This window comes from Phoca vitulina, unplaced genomic scaffold (assembly GCF_004348235.1).
Source record: "Phoca vitulina isolate PV1807 unplaced genomic scaffold, GSC_HSeal_1.0 scaffold41, whole genome shotgun sequence".
Taxonomy (NCBI): domain Eukaryota; kingdom Metazoa; phylum Chordata; class Mammalia; order Carnivora; family Phocidae; genus Phoca; species Phoca vitulina.
In genome coordinates this window covers 6,603,574-6,623,672 of record NW_022589744.1, presented here as the reverse complement: position 1 = coordinate 6,623,672, position 20,099 = coordinate 6,603,574, and the positions used below count along the sequence as shown (strand labels likewise).

At 42.5% G+C, this 20,099-nt stretch overlaps 1 protein-coding gene across 3 annotated transcripts in view; it reads right to left on the bottom strand.

Moving 5' to 3' along the window:
• Positions 1-6,243: 6,243 nt before the first annotated feature.
• Positions 6,244-20,099, bottom strand: part of MAP2K6 (mitogen-activated protein kinase kinase 6) — a 115,498-nt gene continuing 101,642 nt past the window's right edge. For all 3 annotated transcript variants that reach the window (XM_032429349.1, XM_032429351.1, XM_032429348.1), the window contains exon 12: positions 6,244-18,769. In XM_032429349.1, coding sequence (XP_032285240.1) covers positions 18,692-18,769 — 78 coding nt within the window. In that variant the 3' untranslated portion in view covers positions 6,244-18,691. The remainder of the gene's footprint in view (positions 18,770-20,099) is intronic.

Below are 20,099 nucleotides of genomic sequence, written 5' to 3'. Positions count from 1 at the left end.
AGAATTAATTTCTTTTTCTTTCTTGAATCGGGGAATGAAAGTAGGGCATGTGTTCTCAAGAAGTGCGCCTGGTTTTTCACATCCCATCCGAACGGCAGGAGCTGCCCACTAACAAACCCCAAGTTCCAAAGCATAAGGCCACCTTGCAAGGCGGCGGTCCCCATCGTAGACATTTCTCAGGAAGTGCCTAGAAGTGAAGGACAAATTATCTGAGGTCTCGTCTTCCCAAGCCTCTTGCCTACACCATGCATGTGGTGGGTGTGGAATCTCCCACCGCCTCCAGCTTGGAAATAGAAATGTCTGCCATTGCTTTAAGCCCAAGATTATGGATTTCTGTTCCTAGCCCCTCGTTTCCCTACTTTTCCTACTTTGGAATGTAGGTTCTGCCCTCACACCGCCCCCCACGCCCACAGTGAGCGCCATTCTCAGGAAGCACCCTTGAGAGAGACGGTGTATGAGTCGGAACCTCTTTAAGGTCTCCATATAAACCTTTAATATTTTGGCAACAGGTTTGGAGATCTATCCATCTGATGGCACCCTATTCAAGCCTTGGAAATAAGTCCCTTTGCTTCTTGGATCCACCCATCCCTTTCACCTCAAGGCTCAGTCCCACCCTGCCGATGGTAAGCACCCTTCCTGCTGTGACCATGACTGCTGAGTTACCAGGTGACCTCTCCCTGAACCTCAGCCCCACTGTCTCCTTCACTGTAATCCCTCAATGACATGAAGAACACAGGGACAAGTTCAGCTCCCTGGGGTTGCCTACTATTCTCCATCTCTCCGAGATTGGCCCAACCAGTCTAACTTTGTACGTCGCTTCCCTCAGCCCTGAGCGGGACCCAGCTCTCTATTCTACCTGCACTGTAGAAAAACAAAGCGCCACCTGAAAGCCAACCCAACTGCTCAAGTCCTGCTGGTCTCCCCCAGAACCCCTGGGAAAATACACATACCCTCATTCCACCCTTTGCAACCCGACCAGCTAGGCCCGGCCTTGGGTTTCTGGACTTCCATCTGCAGGTCTTTGCTCTGCCTTCTCTGAACCACACAGTGCACCAAGGTCCTGGTTTCTGCAACTCCTCAAATTGGGCCATTTAAAACATGTTTCTTTGGGGCACCTGGGTGGCTCAGTCGTTAAGCGTCTGCCTTCAGCTCAGGTCATGATCCCAGGGTCCTGGGATCGAGCCCCGCATCAGGCTCCCTGCTCTACGGGAAGCCTGCTTCTCCCTCTCCCACTCCCCCTGCTTGTGTTCCCTCTCTCGCTGTGTCTCTCTCTGTCAAATAAATAAAATCTTTAAAAAAAAAAAAATTTGTTTCTTTGGCAGATGAGAAAATGGAAAAATTGTTCTCTGGGTCAAGAAAGTTAGAAAACATTTTCTCGGTTTTAATGCAAACCTGAAAGATATACAATAGGGACCAGGCCCTTCTGTAAAGAGGTTTAGCACCTCTACTTATGGCTGCATACATTTGAGTGAGTTGCTGAACTTCTGAATATCCGTTTGGGGTCCGAAACCTCAGGAGCTTCCCAGATGAACTCTGAAACTGGTCCCGCACACAGAGGGCCAGGGGAGATGAAAGACACAGGCAGGCCACTCCAGAGGGGAGGCAGTGGGTTCAAGAAGCAAAGGGACTTACTTCCAAGGCTTGAATTGGGTGCCACCAGACGAGTAGATCTCCGAACATGTTGCCAAAATCTTAAAGGTTTATATGGAGACTTTAAAGAGGTTCCATCCCACACATACACCATCTCTCTCAAGGCTACGTCCTTGAAAATGGCGCCCACTATGGGCATGGGGGGTGGTGCAAGGGCAGAACCTACATTCCAAGGACAGGAGGGGGTGGGGAGCCTCTGAATGCCAGAGGCCAGCTCACAGGTCAAACAACTGTCCTGTACTCTTGGTGACCTCTTTCACCACCATTTCTCCAACTGTGAAATGGGAGAACCAAGAGCACAGGCCTGCTTGACATTTTGTAAGGATTGAATGAAACGATGATACATCATGACTGTGATTCTTATTTCAGATATGTATCTTTTTAAAGCAAAATGTTAAGCTTTCTTACTGGTATTTTTAATTTCTAAAACTTACATAGAACTGTCATATATTGAAAACTTACTGCACATGGTCCTTACCAAGCATGGTACCCCGTTAGCAGAAATGTACGCATGTGGGAACCGTGTCCTCAACAGCATGGTTCTATGAGTTGAGGTCACCACATGCAAAACGAGGGCTGTATGCCAGGCACAGTGTTAGATTCTTTTTGTCTTTTTTTTTTCTAGGAGTTATTTATTCATTTGGGGGAGAGAGAGAGAGAGAGAGAGAGAAAGCATGCAGGGAGGAGGGACAGAGGGAGAGAGAAACTTAAGCAGACTCCAGGCAGAGCAGGAAGCCCAACTTGGGGCTCAATCTCACAACCCTGAGATCATGACCTGAGTGGAAATCATGAGTCAGACGCTTAACTGACTAAGCACCAAGGTGCCCCTATTTTCTCTTTTTGAGGTAGGAAACTGGGTCTTAGAATGAGCCGAGATTCAAACCCAGATCTGAATAGCATCAAGGACCACCTGCTTTCCACTGACGTATATGTGGTGCTTTCTCGAAGAATAAAGTACGATAACAAAGTATAGATGTTTTTAAGGTCTCAGTCCACAGAGAATACCTTCTTAAGTATTTGATAAATTGCAAAGACATTTTCACTCAAATTTATATTTGTGTTCAGTATTTATATTCCAGCAGCCTATGGTATTTTATTATCGGTTAGCTAATCTTTGTAAAAAAAAAAAAATCATGTATGGAGTCTGCTCTCTTCTTTTGATGTCTCTTATTTCAACCTTAATAAATACCCTGAAATTTATTTCAATGTACATTGGATTTGCCATTTCCAAAAGTGGTTATGTCACTGTTGTAATCTCATAAAGCAGGGTTTGCAGAAGTAAAATGTGTTGGTTTTATCACTACGTGAGTAGGTAAGCAAAGCTTTTAATCTGATACAGGAACGGAAAAATACAAGCAATTGTTTGTGACATTGAGATCTGGCTCTGGTGTATAGTCCTGCATGTTCAGCCAACAATAGCTAAGTCGTATTGTGATGGATTGGGGTAGGTGGTCGAAAATATCTTCATACTTGAGGTTGCTTACTTATCTTTCCTTTATCCATTGAATTTTATTGGTTGAAAAAGGATTTGATCAGAGGACCATATTAGGAAAACTTTATTGAGTTATAATAATGTAGCTGACACTGGGCTAAGTGGTCTACCGCACTGAATCCTCAGTTACTCTCTACAGTAGGTCCTGTTATTGGGGCACCTGGGTGGCTCAGTCAGTTAAACATCCGACTCTTTTTTTTTTTAAATATTTTATTTGTTTATTTTTTTTAATTTTTTTATTGTTATGTTAATCCCCATACATTACATCACTAGTTTTAGATGTAGTGTTCCATGATTCATTGTTTGTGCATAACACCCAGTGCTCCATGCCGAATGTGCCCTCCTCAATACCCATCACCAGGCTAACCCATCCTCCCACCCCCCCTCCCCTCTAGAACCCTCAGTTTGTTTTTCAGAGTCCATCGTCTCTCATGGTTCATCTACCCCTCTGATTTCCCCCCCTTCATTCTTCCCCTCCTGCTATCTTCTTCTTTTTTTTTTTTTCCTTAACATATATTGCATTATTTGTTTTAGAGGTACAGATCTGAGATTCAACAGTCTTGCACAATTCACAGCGCTTACCAGAGCTAAACATCCGACTCTTGGTTTCAGCTCAGGTCATGATCTCATGGGTTGTGAGATCGAGCCCCAAGTCGGGCTCCGTGCTCAGCATGGAGTCTGCTTGAGATTCCCTCTCCCCTGCCTCTCCTCCTGCTCTCTTTCTCTCTCTCAAATAAATAAATAAGTCTTAAAAAAAAATAAAGTAGGTCCTGTTATTATCTCCATTTGAAGAAGGAATAAACTGAGAGGCAGAGAGTTGAAGTCATGTGTCCAAGGTCACACCGCTAGTAATTGGTGGAGCCAGGATTTTAAACAGCCTGTGGACTGGAGCCATCCTCCTATTTCCATACCGACTCAAGCTCCATCTCTTGCTCACTTCCACTATTTAAAAATAATTCCTCACCCATTTTATTAGCATTATCAAATCATATTTCAACTACATTATCCTGCAAAAGTATGTCATGAATCATAGATATTTTTGCACACAAACATAATTTTCAGATAAGCTAAATTAAAACTCACTGGCTCCTTAATTGCTCGAGAAATGGCTTATTACATAAATGAACAGAATTCGTGTTCTTTGCTATTGGCAGACATTGCCACTTGCCCTAGGTTTGTGGCTTGAAACAGACCCAATCCCTTCTTCCTTACGAACTATCGTTTAGGGAATTGGAGGCTTTGGCACATCGGTCTTTATGTTTATCTCCAGCAGTGACTCATTTGATTCCAGTGATTGAGTCCCAAAAGCCAACCAGCTCCAGGAGCGGATGGCCCATCCAAAGATCACTATCTGACTAGTGAGACCAATTTAGCCACTTTATGGTGGAAGTTGTGAATTGCTCAGAAGTTTTCTAAAGCACACAATGTCACTGGCTTGACTTTCCTGGCTGCCAAATTAGAGGAGCCAAGAGCGATGGCATGTTCTCGATAAACAGTTCTGCAGCTGTTGAAAAGGTCAAGTGGTTTAGCAAGTTCTTGTCTAAGAACAGCTCTTTGCCTCCCAGTCCATGGGGTCACTCCAGATCAGGGGAAAGCTGATTGCTCTTAACCGAGCTGACCATTCTTAGGCAAGTAGCATTAAGTTCTGAGTCTGCCACTTGTCCTTCCTTACGGGACAGAGAACCACCCCTTGCCAAGGAAGGTTCTGGCAGTGCAAGGAAACCCAAGGTGAAGTGCCTCGAGGCCCAGCTGATATGAGGAAGTCACCAAATTTGGAAACAGTGGAAGCACTAGGTCATACTCCAAGCTTTAGTCACTACCTCCCGAGCTCCTTCACTTTGAAGCCTACACCATGCTCTGCATCCCTAAAGCAGCCTTCCCGTTGGAATCTGTAAAACACTTTATAGATGGAAGGTGTTCAAGCCTAAGGGTCATTTTTTGCCTTCATGAGACTACTTTTCATTAATCCTGCAATGAAAAGAAAAAGGAAACTGTGCTGAACGAAACATCAGAATACCTATATACTTAATAAACCGGAACACATAGAGTCCTCCACCCAATATAGACTTTCTACTTTATAAATCTGATTATCACTTCCAGAGGCATCTTTTGTCTGTAACATGGAGTCAATGTTGAAAGAATTATATTCGAGGTCTGACCGTTGAAACTCCAAAATTGGGTGAGATGGACAGACGGCCACTTCTCCAACTATCACGTGAATGTGAGTCGCCTTGGGGTGGTGTTGCACGCCAGGCTCTTCTCTGCATTGCTAGCTGGCTCCTGGGTGGTGGCGCAGATTGCTAGAGCATTGAAGAGCAAGAACACAGAAGGCAAATTCCAGGGTGTGCAGAGCTTCACAAAACCAGTAGAGCTATATCAAACCTGAAAAGGGGTTTTCAAGAGCTAATGCCCACTGAGTGATTGATGCTGAGTTTTGTTGGCAGAGTTATAGGTCTAGCTTCGCTAAGACTTACGTGGTCATAAATGGTTAGAATGCCCACTGAACAAACTGAAAATTCTGCTCTTGTCTAGTATAGTCATTGAATAATCATTATAGCAAGACAGCAAGAAATGAAAAGAGAAAGCAATCTTTTTGCTTTTTATAGGCAGATTCCATTTCCCTGTTCCTACGCTCTGTACTGTTCTTCTAAGTGCTTCTTCCTGATAATTTTTTTCCTCTGTGGATATTCCTGAAAGACATCCCTTATGCTCCAATTTACTCAAGAATTATACCTTTGGGATCATCAGGGCATCATTGTGTGGGCAGGTCCCCGCACTGAAAATTCCTAATTTGGGTTTATTGCCAGAGAAGTTGATCTCTTAGTTTTCAACTGGAGCTGGAGAAGAGTGAGCACCGCAGTAACGAAAGGAGAGAACCATGTTGAGACAAGTAAGTGAAACCATTGCTGATGTTCAGCCCTGGGGAAAATGGTTGAGGTCCTTCAGCTCTTCAAAACTTCCCCCAAGACAATCAGACTCATGCATAAAGATGTAGGAATAAGGATATTTATCAAAGGAATCAAAAAGGAATAATCAAAATTTCCACCAATGGGGAAGCAGTTAAATATATACATGTATTTACTGGAATATTAGACAGCCATCAAACATGGGGATGCCATCTGCATTAATCAACATGATAAGATACCCGGGGTATAATTTGGAAATCAAGGCAGGTAACAATAGCATAATCCCATTAAGGTTTTGTACCTCTGTGTGTGTATGTGAAAGTATAGAACAATATACTTTCAAGAACATATGAACAATTAACTTGGAATTGTGGATCGTGTTTATTTTCCTGCATGTATTCTCTAAGTTTTCTCATAATGCATTATTTTTGCAATAAAAAACAAAGCTATTTCCATTTGAGGAGAAAACAGCTACTCAGCAAGTATTTATGAGCCCTGACGTCTGGGGTGCTGGAGAAGTACTAAAAGTTCTGTATGTCATCAAATGCCATTGATGAGTTCTCTCTGTGTTACTTTCATTCCAATTATGGCTTCGGACTTTTTGGGCGGAGATGGCTACTTCATCCTCTACAGGATAACATCATTTTGACCAAAGCGCTTGCCTTGACACAACTGTGGATAATAAATGAATGGAAATTAATTCCATCATTAACTTTAGTACCTTTCTTCTACTGCCTCTGGACCACTAATTTAGGAAAGAAGGAATAAGATCCATTTTTAAAGTTCACAAGTATTTACTAACTGTATCGAACTGACCAAGCATGTAGCTAGTCTTCGAAGATGCCCACACCATGAAACGCAGTCCCAGTATTTGGCCTGGGGCTTTTGGATGACTAATTCAGGGGAAATCCAACTATCCTGGAAAGATTCCAAGTACTCTGAGATGCCAGGCTCTGAAGAGCCCGCGGTAGACACACAGAGGCCGCCTGAAGGAGAGATGCCTCATTAGTCCCTGACGCAGCCCAGTCCAGCCACCCCAGCCTGGGTATCAGACAGGTGGCATGAGGACATTCCCAGTAGCTCTTCCTCCAGCTACCTGACTACAGATGCATGAAAGACGACAAGCCAGAAGCACCCAGCTGAGCCCAGCCAACCCACAGGACTGGGAGAAATAGTATTAAAGCCATTGTCTGAAGCTACTAAGCTTTGGGGTTTGCTATGTCACCACAGATAACCAAATCACCAAGGAACAACCACGAGAAGCTTTTGTTATTAACCCGATCGCCTTCTCCATGTTCCACTTTAATTTGGTTTCCTACAAAATCTTGAGTAAACAGGGACTCATTTTGATGGGGGCAAATTAGTGTCAGTCAACATGAGAAGTGTGCAAAAGAAGAAGGCATTATACCCATCCAAAGAAAAAAACTTTAAGATCTGATGATATTTTAAAAGTTGGAAAATAAGGAATACTTACGGAGAACTGTGTAAAACACTTTCATAGATGATGCCTGAGAATACTGTGTTTGTTTATGCCTTCCCCCTGCACATACCCACACCCCTTATAGGAACTTAAAATTCCCAGTGCCAGGGAAGGTCTATCACTTAGAAAAGATGAAGGATTACAGCAATTCTAAGACAGTGCATGGGCAGGACTTCAAAATCAGTATAACAGAGTCCATTGGCATTAGGAAGTGACTTGAGCAACATACACAGAAGTAGGGTGAGCCCTCCACTTTCGATTCTAACCCCAGAAATGACGTCCACCCAAGGTGAAACACTAGGGGAACTCCAAAAGGAGTCTGCTCCTGACTCAGCAACATCAACCTGGTTAAGCAATAAGCAAGACTGAGGGGAATGTGCACCTCTGGGTATAACTGATGATGCACTCAAACTGGTAACATTAAGGTCTAGCCAATCTCTAAACTGGATTAAGGCAGATGCAAGTCAAATAGTTCCAGGCACTCAGTTGATAGGAGAAATCAGAGAACTCTGCAGACCCAGCCATATATACTTGAAATAACATTTCCTTTCCCAGAACGTCTGTGTCACAGCACTGCCTGATGACGTAAGGCAAATTTCCTAGTATTATGTATATTACATAGAAGACCAGGAAAAATTCGAATGACTAGTTGGCCTAAAAGTTCAGTGTCAGGAACCCATGAAAGCCAAAAAGTCTGGGTCTTAATCTTTTCATTTAAGCCATCTGGACCCAGCCTCCCCACAAACCAACTGATTTTAATAATGTGATATTGGCCTTCACGTCTAACCTAGGAACATGTACTACCCGAAGATTGAGTCTGAATGAGCTGAAGATGAAGTGAGTCTGAAGATGAAAGGAGCTTCTAAGGAGTCTTCGAGACTACAACACTGTTGTTCTGTTATGCTTTGTTCCATTCTGTTTGGGAAGTGGAAATAGGAAAGCAAAAAGAGGGTAAATGGTTCAAGCCAAGCTTTTACCTGCAGAGCTTCTATACCTCAAAGCAGCATCCCTGGAACAAAGAATTCCCATGAACAACTCAATTAATATACAGACTCGCTGCACTTTTTTAAATGTCTTTTATTGGTTGTACATTTTCTTATGAGATCAACACACCATTTCTTTCAAGGACACCTTGCTCCTGAATACGGTACGTTATTTGGCCTAGCTATGAAAGTCATAGCAAGCACTTTGACAGAAAGAGGTGGATGGGTGTCTTTTGCCATTATTCCTGTCTTCTCTATCTTCAAATTGTTGTTTGAGTCAGTTCATAGATTGACACAACATTGAACACAACACACACAGTGTGAAGTTTTGCATACACACACACAAACATCCGGAGACTGTTACAGTGTCTGCGCTCGCTCCTTCCTCCTCAGCAGCAGTATGAAACTGAAGAATATCCTGAGATAGGAAATCAAAGTACAAGCTCCTCATCAACAGAGGAGTCCCAGTTTGACTGAATGTCCCAATTTCATTATCCTTTTGAGGTCACCATACGAACCATGTAACAACCACTTAGTTTAACATCTCAGCCATTTCCTTGGTCAAAAACACAGAGTCAATGAACTATTTTGTATCACATCAGAACTTTACTCTTCCTCTACTGTGCTCTTAGTTCAGAAAAGAGAAGGGAAATTATAATGTTATGCTTTTTACAAGATACTGTGATTGGAAATTTCACCACAGAATGACCTATGAAAGGCAAAATTACCCCCCACCTTTGGCAATTATTAGAATTCCTCGTTTGCTGACTGAGAAGAAGCCAGTCATCCAGGCTGTTAAGTATGCCCCACCAATGGTATTTGCATGAAACGATGAATTTCCCAAGAATAAGGACCTAGGACAGGTGGCTTCTCCAAATGTTAAAAACAAACATGCCGTCTTTAAAGCCACATTATCCCTCAGTTCAGTATATTTCTGCTAATTCTGTCAAGACTTAACCTACATCAACACCAATGCTTTCATCTACCCCAAGTCCTGTGCATTGGCTATTTCCTTGGTTTCAGGATTTTGAGATAACATCACCGTTTACAATAAGCAGTAGTTCAAAAGAAAACACCACCACCAACAATGCACACAACCTAGGTAACAGGAAAACTACGCTAAAATAAAAATGCATGGTGGTCACCAAAGCTGGTACGGCAAAGACAACAAAAGGCATGCTTCCCCACAAAACAGGTATTTTTAAATACAATCCTAGAGCTTGACTGAAGTTATCAATTGATAGTCATAATTTCCCTTTCCTGGACAATGGTGAGAAATGAAGAGAGCAGCCCCACACATTTCCTTATAGGGAAACAGAATGAAGTACATACTCCCTGACTCCTTTTGCTCTGCAGCTCACAAGCAAAAAGTTCCCAGGGCCAAAGCATCAATTTCACATTCACCTCATAGGCATGGAAACATTCCACCCACCTCCTTCATAGGCCTTTATGAACTTCTAATGAATTCCATACTGGGCAGTTCAGTCTGCCTCATTCATAAAGAGAAGACTGCCATCCATGAAGAAGAGATGATTTCCACCAGGCAAAGCTAGCAGCACGTAATACATAGCAGGAAAGATGGGGGAGTCAGTCAATGAGGGAATCCACAAAATGGTAGTCATTCTGCTATTTCACACTTCCCAGAGACACAGTGCTGGAGATGGGTTTCGAAGGACAGGGGTGCACAACCTCTCAAATCTCCTTTCATAATATTTTAGGTATTAGGGAGAGATTGCAGGGCCTCTTAACTGACATATGGAATTACTTCTTTCCTAGCATCAAGGGAGTGTAAAGACCAGTCATGTGTCCACTTGCCCTACAGCTGTCTTCACAATAAACATGGCTTACCAACAAATGTGGGGTACAACACAGGAGAACAATCATATATACAAACAGAAAACGTCTATCATAAAATTCACACAACATAAGGGGGGGAAAGTATGTATGGTTTTTTTCCTTCTAAGACCAGATTAATAACTGGAAGCAGCATTTTTCTGAGACGAAACTAAAGCACGAAGGAATCTGGGGCAATCCGCCTATTTTACTAAAATTCTTGTAAAGTTCAATTCTGTACAGAAGTTACATCCAGCATCCCATCAGGATTTTCACAAAATATATAGAAAAATGTTTGTGTCTTTAAATAAAGAATTTGAACTACATCCCTAACACCTTTCTCAGCTTTAAATGACCTAATGTGATGATTCTGTGCAGTAAGAAATATGTTCCAATCATGGAAGGTACTTACATAACGAAGACATTTTTCCTTTAAAGATACCTGTTATTTTACGAAAACATCATTTTGGTTCCTATAGAAAATCACTCAGAAAATAAATTTGAGACTATAGAACAAATTAAACACAGGGGTATGATGACAGAGAAATTGTCTGAATTTTCTTAACTGAACCTCCTCAGGTGGCTTTTTACGGAGAGATTGGCCAAGAACTCCATAAATTGTTGCCAAATGTAACTTTCTGACACATACAGAGGTCTAAAATGGCTGCCGGAAAACCCTGGCTGTTAAATTTGGTTGACCGGCTAACGAGCCACTATCAGAATCCACCACAGACCATGTGCGTGTAGAAGGCACCTGACAGGTTTCAACCAATGCCGAAGCATCCCCTTGTGTTCAGTTCGAGACAGGTAAACCACCAGTTTTCAGCTTCTAAAAGCTGTACCAGTTTCCCATTACCGTTCACCTGTGAACCCCAGTGAGGGTAATCGTTAGCTTGACTCTCTCACAGGACCCTTCTCTGTGCCCAAATTGTACTTTTTCCTACACGTCAATGAACAAAAATGGCAACTCCCGCCCCTGCAAATGTAGAAATTTCGATATTCCATGGCCCATCGAGAGCCCAGGCTTGCCCCTCCTTGCCACTGAGATCAAGTTATTTGCAACCACTTTAGAAAAATAAGCAATTCAAGACTCTCTATGCCTGGCCATCACATATTGATTGTTTTGCCTTTTCTTGCAAAGGATTCATGCTTAAAAATTTAAATAAATGGCCCTCTCTTTTGGCCCTTCAGCCTCCAAGCCCTGTTAGCATCCTGAATGTAGCAGAAGCCAGGGCAGACATTGTTGGCTAGAAAATTTCCCAGATTCTTTGGCGGGTCCTCAAGTAATCATTTCAACCAAAGTTCCCAAGCCTTTAATAGCCTTAGAGACTTTCCAGTTAAGGGGAACAATAATGGTAGCCAAATACTCTGATTGGAGGTTGATGGGGTTTTCAGATGGGCATCACACTCTTCATCCTTCATCAAATGGTCTTCCCTTCATGACAAGAGACCCCCAGGGGTACCACGGAACACAGTCTGTAAACCACTTCTGTGCCCTCTCCCCAAGTACCAAACACACACTAGGTCAGACAATTTGAGATCAGAAGAAAGTAAAAACCACTTTTTCCACACAATTCCCTGCTTCTGAAAATGCAAACTAGCTTTGAGTGTTATGTTTTAAGATTTATCAATTCTCCTCTCCTGATGAAGACCTGTAGTGTTTTTCTCAGAACATTCACAGCCCTCTACCTTCTGGAGAAAGTATGCGCGTCAGAGAAGCTTTGGTGTTCACCCTTCTGTCCACGTCAGCCACCAGAACTAGAGATTAAGGGGCTTGGTTTTGTGTTCCTAGTTCTTTACCCAGAGGGTAGCTGACCAATGGGTTGTTTACTCTCAAAATGCTGTAAGGCCACTAATCATTTATCTTTTTTTCTGGGTGTCACCAGTTTAAACTGGTGACGTGGTAGAATCAATAATACTAGGGAAACAAGAAAATTTTCTGAGATCCAAATCAGTGCCACTCTCTAAATTTCTTTAGAGTTCAGTATTTTTAAGAAAAAAAAAATTAACATTTAGCTTTTTGATAGGTCTTTCCAGAGGAGATCATGTCCATAGTAATACTGAAAATAAGTTAAGGGATACACCTGTCTGCCAGCTTCTTCTATCATGGGGACCCTGGTTAAGCATTGCTCCTTGCACGTATCCTTTCTCCCAGCCCCCAAACCTAATTTCACATCACTGTTCAGCTTAAAGTCCAGAGTCTACAGACAATCTCCTAATGCAGGGGCCTGACTTGCTTTGTTGACATACCTTACGTACTCCAAGACAAACGAATGTTCATAATGACCAAATGATGCTAACTGCTCATTTCCGCCACAACTGAAGATACCCAATCCAGCAGTCCTTCTGTACAGGCCGGATGGAAGTTTTATTATAAGGTCTTACAATCTGAATGAGGGTTTTGCTAAAAGTTCTCTTAGATATCCCTTACATTTTCAAGATTTGGGAACAACGGAATCCATGTTGTCAAACCAAGGCAAAACTGCCAATTCTTAGTTGGATCTGTTCCTTTCCACAGAAGCGTTCAGTTGGCCCAGGTCACATGGGCCTGGTGCAGGACGAACAAGCAAATGCAATCAAGGGAACCAGGAAGGACCACGTGGCTTGGTCAAAGCCACAAACTCTGGGGGGTAGTTAGGAAGTTCTGCTTCCTACATTAAGACGCAAGTACATGCCTAAACATTCCCGTTCGTTCCCTGAAATCCGTCTCCAAGTCAGAAGAGCATTAGCCTCATTCCTTGAAAGAGACCCTGAGTCCCAGAAATACAAAAGTGGACCCGGGGGAAAACCTGCATGTATCCCGGCAAAGAGCCCACAGAGAAATCTTTCCATACTGACACCTCCAAGACAGAAACACAATGCAAATCTCCCCAGACCTCATTGCAAACTCCCGAGGATGAAGGGCTCAGTGTCGTAGTTACTTCAAATAACAATATGAATGATGTCAAGATCCTGACAGTCCCTGGGAACTAGGTTGGATATTTTTTAATTCTATTAACACATGTTTGTGTTAGAGGGGATATTTTTTTCTTTAAAAAAAAAAAAAAAAAATCTCTACCACAAAGTCCTTGACCTTGCTTTGTGTTTCTACTTAGGGCCCAGTCCCCTTCACCTCAGATAGGAAAGAGGCTTTTAGAGAAATTTTGCTTGAGAAAGGAGTTTGGGTCAGGAGCCGAAAAGATAAACCCCGACGTTAAGTGTTGATTCCAAATGAGTCCCTTAGAAAATCCACAATGGTAGAATTATATTTGCATAGCTTTCAACAGTGACTCTCTAAACCTCAGCAAAAGGACTCATCTTCTTTGCAGATACCAGGAACGAGTGGTGAGTGATGTGCTTGGTGGCAAGGTGCTTTCCCCAGAAGGATAATGTCATTTTTGAAGGCTCTGGAATTCAGGTTTTGTTTCCCTAGGCGAAGAGAAAACATTCTTTCACGTAAATTGCCAGATCGAATACTTAATACTCAGGCAATTCCAAATGTCCTTCTAAGTATAATTTATGTTTGCCTGATGATGCGGCAGGAAGAAAACTTGTTTCTGAATAATAAAGAGAAGACAGCGTCAAGTCAGATGTGTTGGGCTGTTCTGGGAAAAGAGGGGAACTGGGCAGCCTAGGTGGCAGACAGGTCTTTGTATAGGGTTCCTTTGGCAAAAAGGGGACAAGTGCTGATAGAAGGTGAAGCAAATTATAGTTGTTCTGGTCCCATAGGGAAGGCAAAGCTTACACTAGAGACGAGGCGGCCCAGAAACTCAACCAGGGCTGGCAACCCAAGATCATCACATCAGAAAGGAGGAATTTTGCATAGGCCCCTTAGGATAGAAATTTAGTGACGATTATGACAGTACTCAAGGGGTGGGCCTAAGTCTCCTGTCACAGTGAAAGCCCGGAGCTCTGAGTCTGCTTTCGAGCAAGTATTTTGACCCCAAACTTTGTCTGCCTTACTGTCTTCAAAAGGTGGCCAAAGAGCTCAGGTGGATGAATTGGAAGATTTTAAGAATTCTATCTGCCTTCTACTTCTGAGGGCGCTAAGACCTCCCAAATTCTCACATCCTAATGCAGTTCGGAGAAAAGGAAAACCAAATGATTAGGGTCCAGGTTCATGATTCCCCCTGCACGGGCATCACACCACAGAGAGAAATGAAATGCAAAGCTCAGAGACAACAAGAATATCATTGCTGTCTAAGAGAAGCCTGCTTTTATTTCCAAGTTGAAGTAAGTTATATGGGCTATCGTATAGAAATGGAAAAAGTAGGTACTCGATCTCAACTGAGGAAAACTGTCCCATTGGCTTCCAGGGCAAGGAATACCTACCTGAGAAAATGAAGAGGCCATTTCCATTGGACTGAACTGTCTCCCCCCTTCCCAAATTCATTTCCTATGTCCATCTTCCTAATCGGCCTCAATAGCAGCTGAGCTCAATATTCACTAAATGGAAAAACTCTATATACAGAGTTCATCAATTAGAGTTTTGTATTTTGATGGTCTAGGACAGGTGCTGGAAAACCACAGCCTGTGCGCCAAATCCAGCCCATTACCTGATTTCGTAAATCAAGCCTCACTGGGACACAGACCATGCTCGTTAATTTATGTATTGCTTACGGATGCTCCACATTCTGCAACAGCAGACCCAAGTTGTGGTAACAGACTAATGGGACACAAAGCCAAAGATACTTACTATCTGGCCCATTACAGAAAAAGCTTGCCAGTCTTGGTCTAGAATGTCACAGCCCACATTCTACAGAGCAGAGATTATTGATCCTATGGGGTCTATAAACTGGACTCCATTCCCTTTCCCTCAACAAAAAATGTTTGCAAAACTATGTGTTCCGTGTACCATGTGCATTTTCCTAGGGAAAAGGTCCTAGCTTTCAACAGATTCCTAAAGAAATCCAGAGTACCCCAATTAAAGCCAAAGAAAACCAAAGAGTATCTTTAGCTGCCAGCATATTTAACAGTGCTAAAACACACACACACACACACACACACACACACACACACACACCCCTAGACAAGAGGAACACAGACCTTCTCCAATAAAATATCTTTTTTTTTTTCCTATTCTAATAGGGTTTGTTTGGCAGTTTCTTCGCCCTAGATTTTACTCTGGCAATTTTCCATCTGAATATGTAAATTTTCAGGGGTCCAAAACTCTGCACCTTCTACTTGCTAATTCAATAAAAACGGAAGATTGCTTTAAGCCAGGAAATTGCCCTCTAAGCCATAGACAGACACTAAGAAGACAAAATCCCCAGCACAATAGAGGTTTAATTCATTTTACTCGATCTGACCACCAACTCCAGTGAATTCTATGAATATATGAATCTTCCCTTCAAGGTCAGAGGCAGTCACATGGCCAGAAAAGCATTGGGGCGGAAAGTCAGGGACTAAGCACGTACTTCACTTTCAGGCTGAAGATAAAGCGTTTCATTAGACAACTTTGGAAGAAACAGAGTAGTTTCTCTCAGCAGAGCTGATGAAGGCTGTTGGTCAGCAGAGGCATTTTTAGTGTTAAAAACTGTGAAAACATTAGCCCCTCTCCGTCTCCTTTGTCATCACTTTCCAAAGACACTAAATCAAGTGCTCTTGGAGAAACCAGGAGCCCCTTTAGTCTCAGCGCTGGCTTCCTCGAATGCTGAGGCTAATGAGTATCTCATGTCCCTGACTAGGACATCCGATGTGGCAGAAGTGAAGGAAGGTAGGACCACCATTAAAAAGCTAACCAACCAGAGGTGAGCAAAAACAATAATAATCATGATACACAACGAGCAAAGTTAAGATAGAGGATCGAGTAACCTGAGTGTACGTACAGGACACTTCCAACTTCCAACAACTTAAATATGGTTTGTGTATCTCCATTTTTATTTTAAAATTAGTTTAGAACTTGTAACAGTTCTCAAAAAAAAAAAAAAACACCCCACATTCTAGAATTTAGACTCATAAGACTATCAAGCCATTCTACGTTAGCACAGAAGACATCTAATCACCATGGAGCACATCATTTCTATGGGGAAAATGTATCCCAAGGTTCAAATCAGTATTCCGGGAACGTGCCGTCTCTGAGAAATTGTAGGTCAATTCTCTCTTTCAAAGGTACTAGACCAGTGTCCTCAACCGTGTTGTGCATCAGAATCACAAACGGTGTGTGAGAAAGACCAGTTCCCAGGCCCCACCCTGGACCTTGGCATTGGTAGTGTTCACCAGCTCCCAGTGATTCCAGTGTGCATGAGACTGAGAACCATTGACGAACTCCTCCTCTACCTCCGTATGATTGTTTTGCAAGCTGAGGCCCTGGGCCCACACACTGGAGAGGCATACACAGGTGAATGAACACACCCGGTTAAGACTATTTCTAAGCAGAAACCACACTGAACAGCAGGTAAGAGTCTCTGACTCCGAGCAAAAAGATGTTTTCCTTTATGTATTTCACCAAAAACTGTCATGGAATGACCTCCGATTTTTTTCTACTACTTGCTTTTTTTCATAAGATGGATGAAGGAAGGAAGGAATACAATTGTGTGTGTGTGTTTTTTTTTTTTTCTCTTGATCTCAAAGAGAGAAACTGCCAGATTTAGGAAGGTGGGTGGGAAAGTGAATGGCCGTAATTAGTAGGATAACACACCTTTTCTGGCTGGAAAAAGATGAGGACAGAGGTAGCTTTCAAGAAGATGAAACTACGTTTGATCAACTGGATACAAAGAAGTGTATGGAAGTACCACACTCACTCGGAGCAACTGCTATGAGTAAAACAGAGGTCAAGGGGAAAACACGGACACAGAAAAATAAGAAACAGCACTTCAAAATCTAAAAGGGGAAGAGGGGAGGATTTTAGGGAGCAGTAAGTCCCATATCTGTGAACTTGAGGCAAAGAAAGAAACGGAGTTCCCTTCTTCGTTTTTAATGTGAATTCTCCATCCTTGTCCTCCAAGAATAGGCTTATATCAACCCAATGTCCAAAAGCAATGTTTCCTTGTTATTATCGGTCTACAATTTCCCTGTATCACTTCACTCCTTTTTCCTCAAGGAATCTAGAGAACGCAGGGGCATATTTAGCCCTGAGAAAGGGCTTTCGTTGTGTTGTCCACTTGCCAGGGACCCACAAGGGCACCAGCCTCCTCCAGCCAAACGAGCTACTGTGTGCTGCTGGAGAAAAATGTGGCCTCACCTCGACCTGTGGAAATCTGGCAATCTATTCCAAGGAACGAATTCAACCCTCCCCATTAACTCCTCACCTTATCAAAGAACTTTCATTGTCTTCTATTGCAGCCCTCCCGTTAATAGTAAGGCTTCTTTATTGAACAAGAAATAAAGAAGAAGAAGAAGGAAGCAAAAGGGTATGTGAAGGATTGCCACAAAGGCAATCCTTGGGGCTTACATATTGTAAGGAGGGGCAGAAGCAGAAGAAGGCACCGATTCTCTGTGTGGTTCAACATGATATCTCCTCTCAGAATTGACACACGTCCTCTTTACTAGATAGAGATGTTCACAAAAGCCACTTGGCAGAGCTTGTGACTTATCAAATACACACACACACACACACACACACAGAAGGAGAGACAGGTGATACAAAATCGCATCACGAATCACATTCCATTAATACCACAAATGCCAAGAGAACCAAATTCATGACTCTGAGATCAAAGTGATTTTATGTTTTCCAAAGTTAGGAAAAGGGTATGACCGGGATGGCTCGCCACTTCCCCTGAAATATTGTGGTTATGACCCAGGAGTTGAGCAGAAATCCGAGGACGTGGCAAGTAGCCACCACAGCTGGAACAGGTAGGTTACAATACTCTTAAAGATGCATATTAAATAATTTCTTCTGGACCACAGACACGATTGAACTGAAAAAATAAAAGCCCTATAAATATTGCCAACCCAACCTTGTCTTTTGTATCTCCCTCCTTGCATAAAATAGCATCTTTGCAACCAAGCGCTGAAACATAAATATTAAAATAATAAGTGGGACAAACTACAGATCTACTTACAATTTCATCACTACGGTAGCACCTTGTGACCAGGGCCATTGCATTCGTTTCATAAAGAACAAGAGAAGTCTGAGAAGCTTAAGGACTCATATGACACCTCATTAAATATTTAATCACCCTTTTAAGTCCTAAGCCTTTGTCATATTTCATCCATCTAGACAGTTCATTCTATACTAGAGATTCCAAGGCCCCCTTTGGAGGGGAAAAAAAAAAAGAAAGAAAATGGGGAGAGAAAAAAAAAACCTTCTGAGAGGCAGGATTAAATTATCTCAAAGATGAGTTTCTATTGGCGCTTTTGTGAACCTCTTCACCCTGTAAACCCACCAATCCACAGGAGGGCCAACCGACTGAGTCCACGGTACTTAGTCTCCAAGAATCAGTTTTACAAAAGATGCCACATCTGTTGCTTTGGATTCGTGTAGGGTGAAAAATGGATGTTGCTGGGAAAGAAAAGAAAAACACATGGTATTAATATTGGCCACCGACAATATAGGAGATTCACAGATGTGTTTGGTCAACAGATTCAAATAACCCCTATCAGGGTTAAACTGGACTCTTCCTACCTCTTCCCAAATCAAGTACACATCCAGTGATGTGGGCCTTCTAAAGATACCTTTTATCTTGTATTGTACCCCCCCCAGGTTGATATCTGTTTCCATGACAGAGTATCTATTGCTTTATGAAATAAATCTGTAATCAGGATACCTAAATCCCACCTGTGGTGAAATACAAGGATTTGGGCAAAGATGGCCCAAACTCTGATTTACCCATAACCCTGTCCCCTACAAAGTAATTTTAGATTGATACAGGAAAATAATGAGAAATTTCATAGATTTGTGCACATTGATTTCTCAGGAAATGGATGGTAGAATGAGAATCCAACTGGGTAGCACAGCAAATGAGCAAGGTAGTGCTTTCCCCGGACGCTGGAGAGCTAGTTTGGACTGAAACAGTTAACAAAGCCACTCTCTAAGCCACATTGACAGCCACGAGTTATACTTATGTCTATCTTGATGAAGAGTTGATCCATCTGGAAAATAATGTCGACTGCCAAACTCTAGGTATGTGCAGGGAAACTCAACTTGGAGATTAAAGATTGAAAAGCAAAAAGAAAAAGAAAAAGAAAAAGAAAAAGAAAAAGAAAAGAAAAGAAATGGTCTCTATTCACACAGCTTTCAGATTAAGCAAGCTTTACAAAAACGCCAGGGCTAGCAATTTGCTGGGGAAATAGGCATAGTGGGTCCAAGAGGCCACACATTCCAAAACAGTTCTGAAGAGAATGAAACATTTTTCTCTGCACCAGTACAACCCTCCCCGAAAGGCTCAATTTTGTTACGGTAAGTTCCCGGCTGTCACCCTGGAACCTCACACCTCTAATTAAAAGGATACATCAGCTGATGAACCACAGTGCTCACAGTGGAAACAGAATCAAACCAACAAACCAAAAAGGACGATTCCTTCTGATAGAACCCAGTGCCATGTACCGCCCCCCCTCCCCACCACCACCACCAGTCACGGCCACCTCCCTGATTGTCTGGTGGCATTATTTTCAGCGACAAGGTTGAGCAGCTAAATAGGAACGTTTTTGCATGCAGACATGTAGATGACTCACTCCGTTTCCCCCTGCCGTTGGGGATGTTAGTTTATAACCTTCATGTTGCCTAGCTGTAGGTTTTCTAATTATATTTGTTTTAGACCTGACAGCACAGGGCTACATGAGTCAGCTCTGTGGGGAACTGAATGCCCACCCGTGGAAGTTTTAGGAAACAA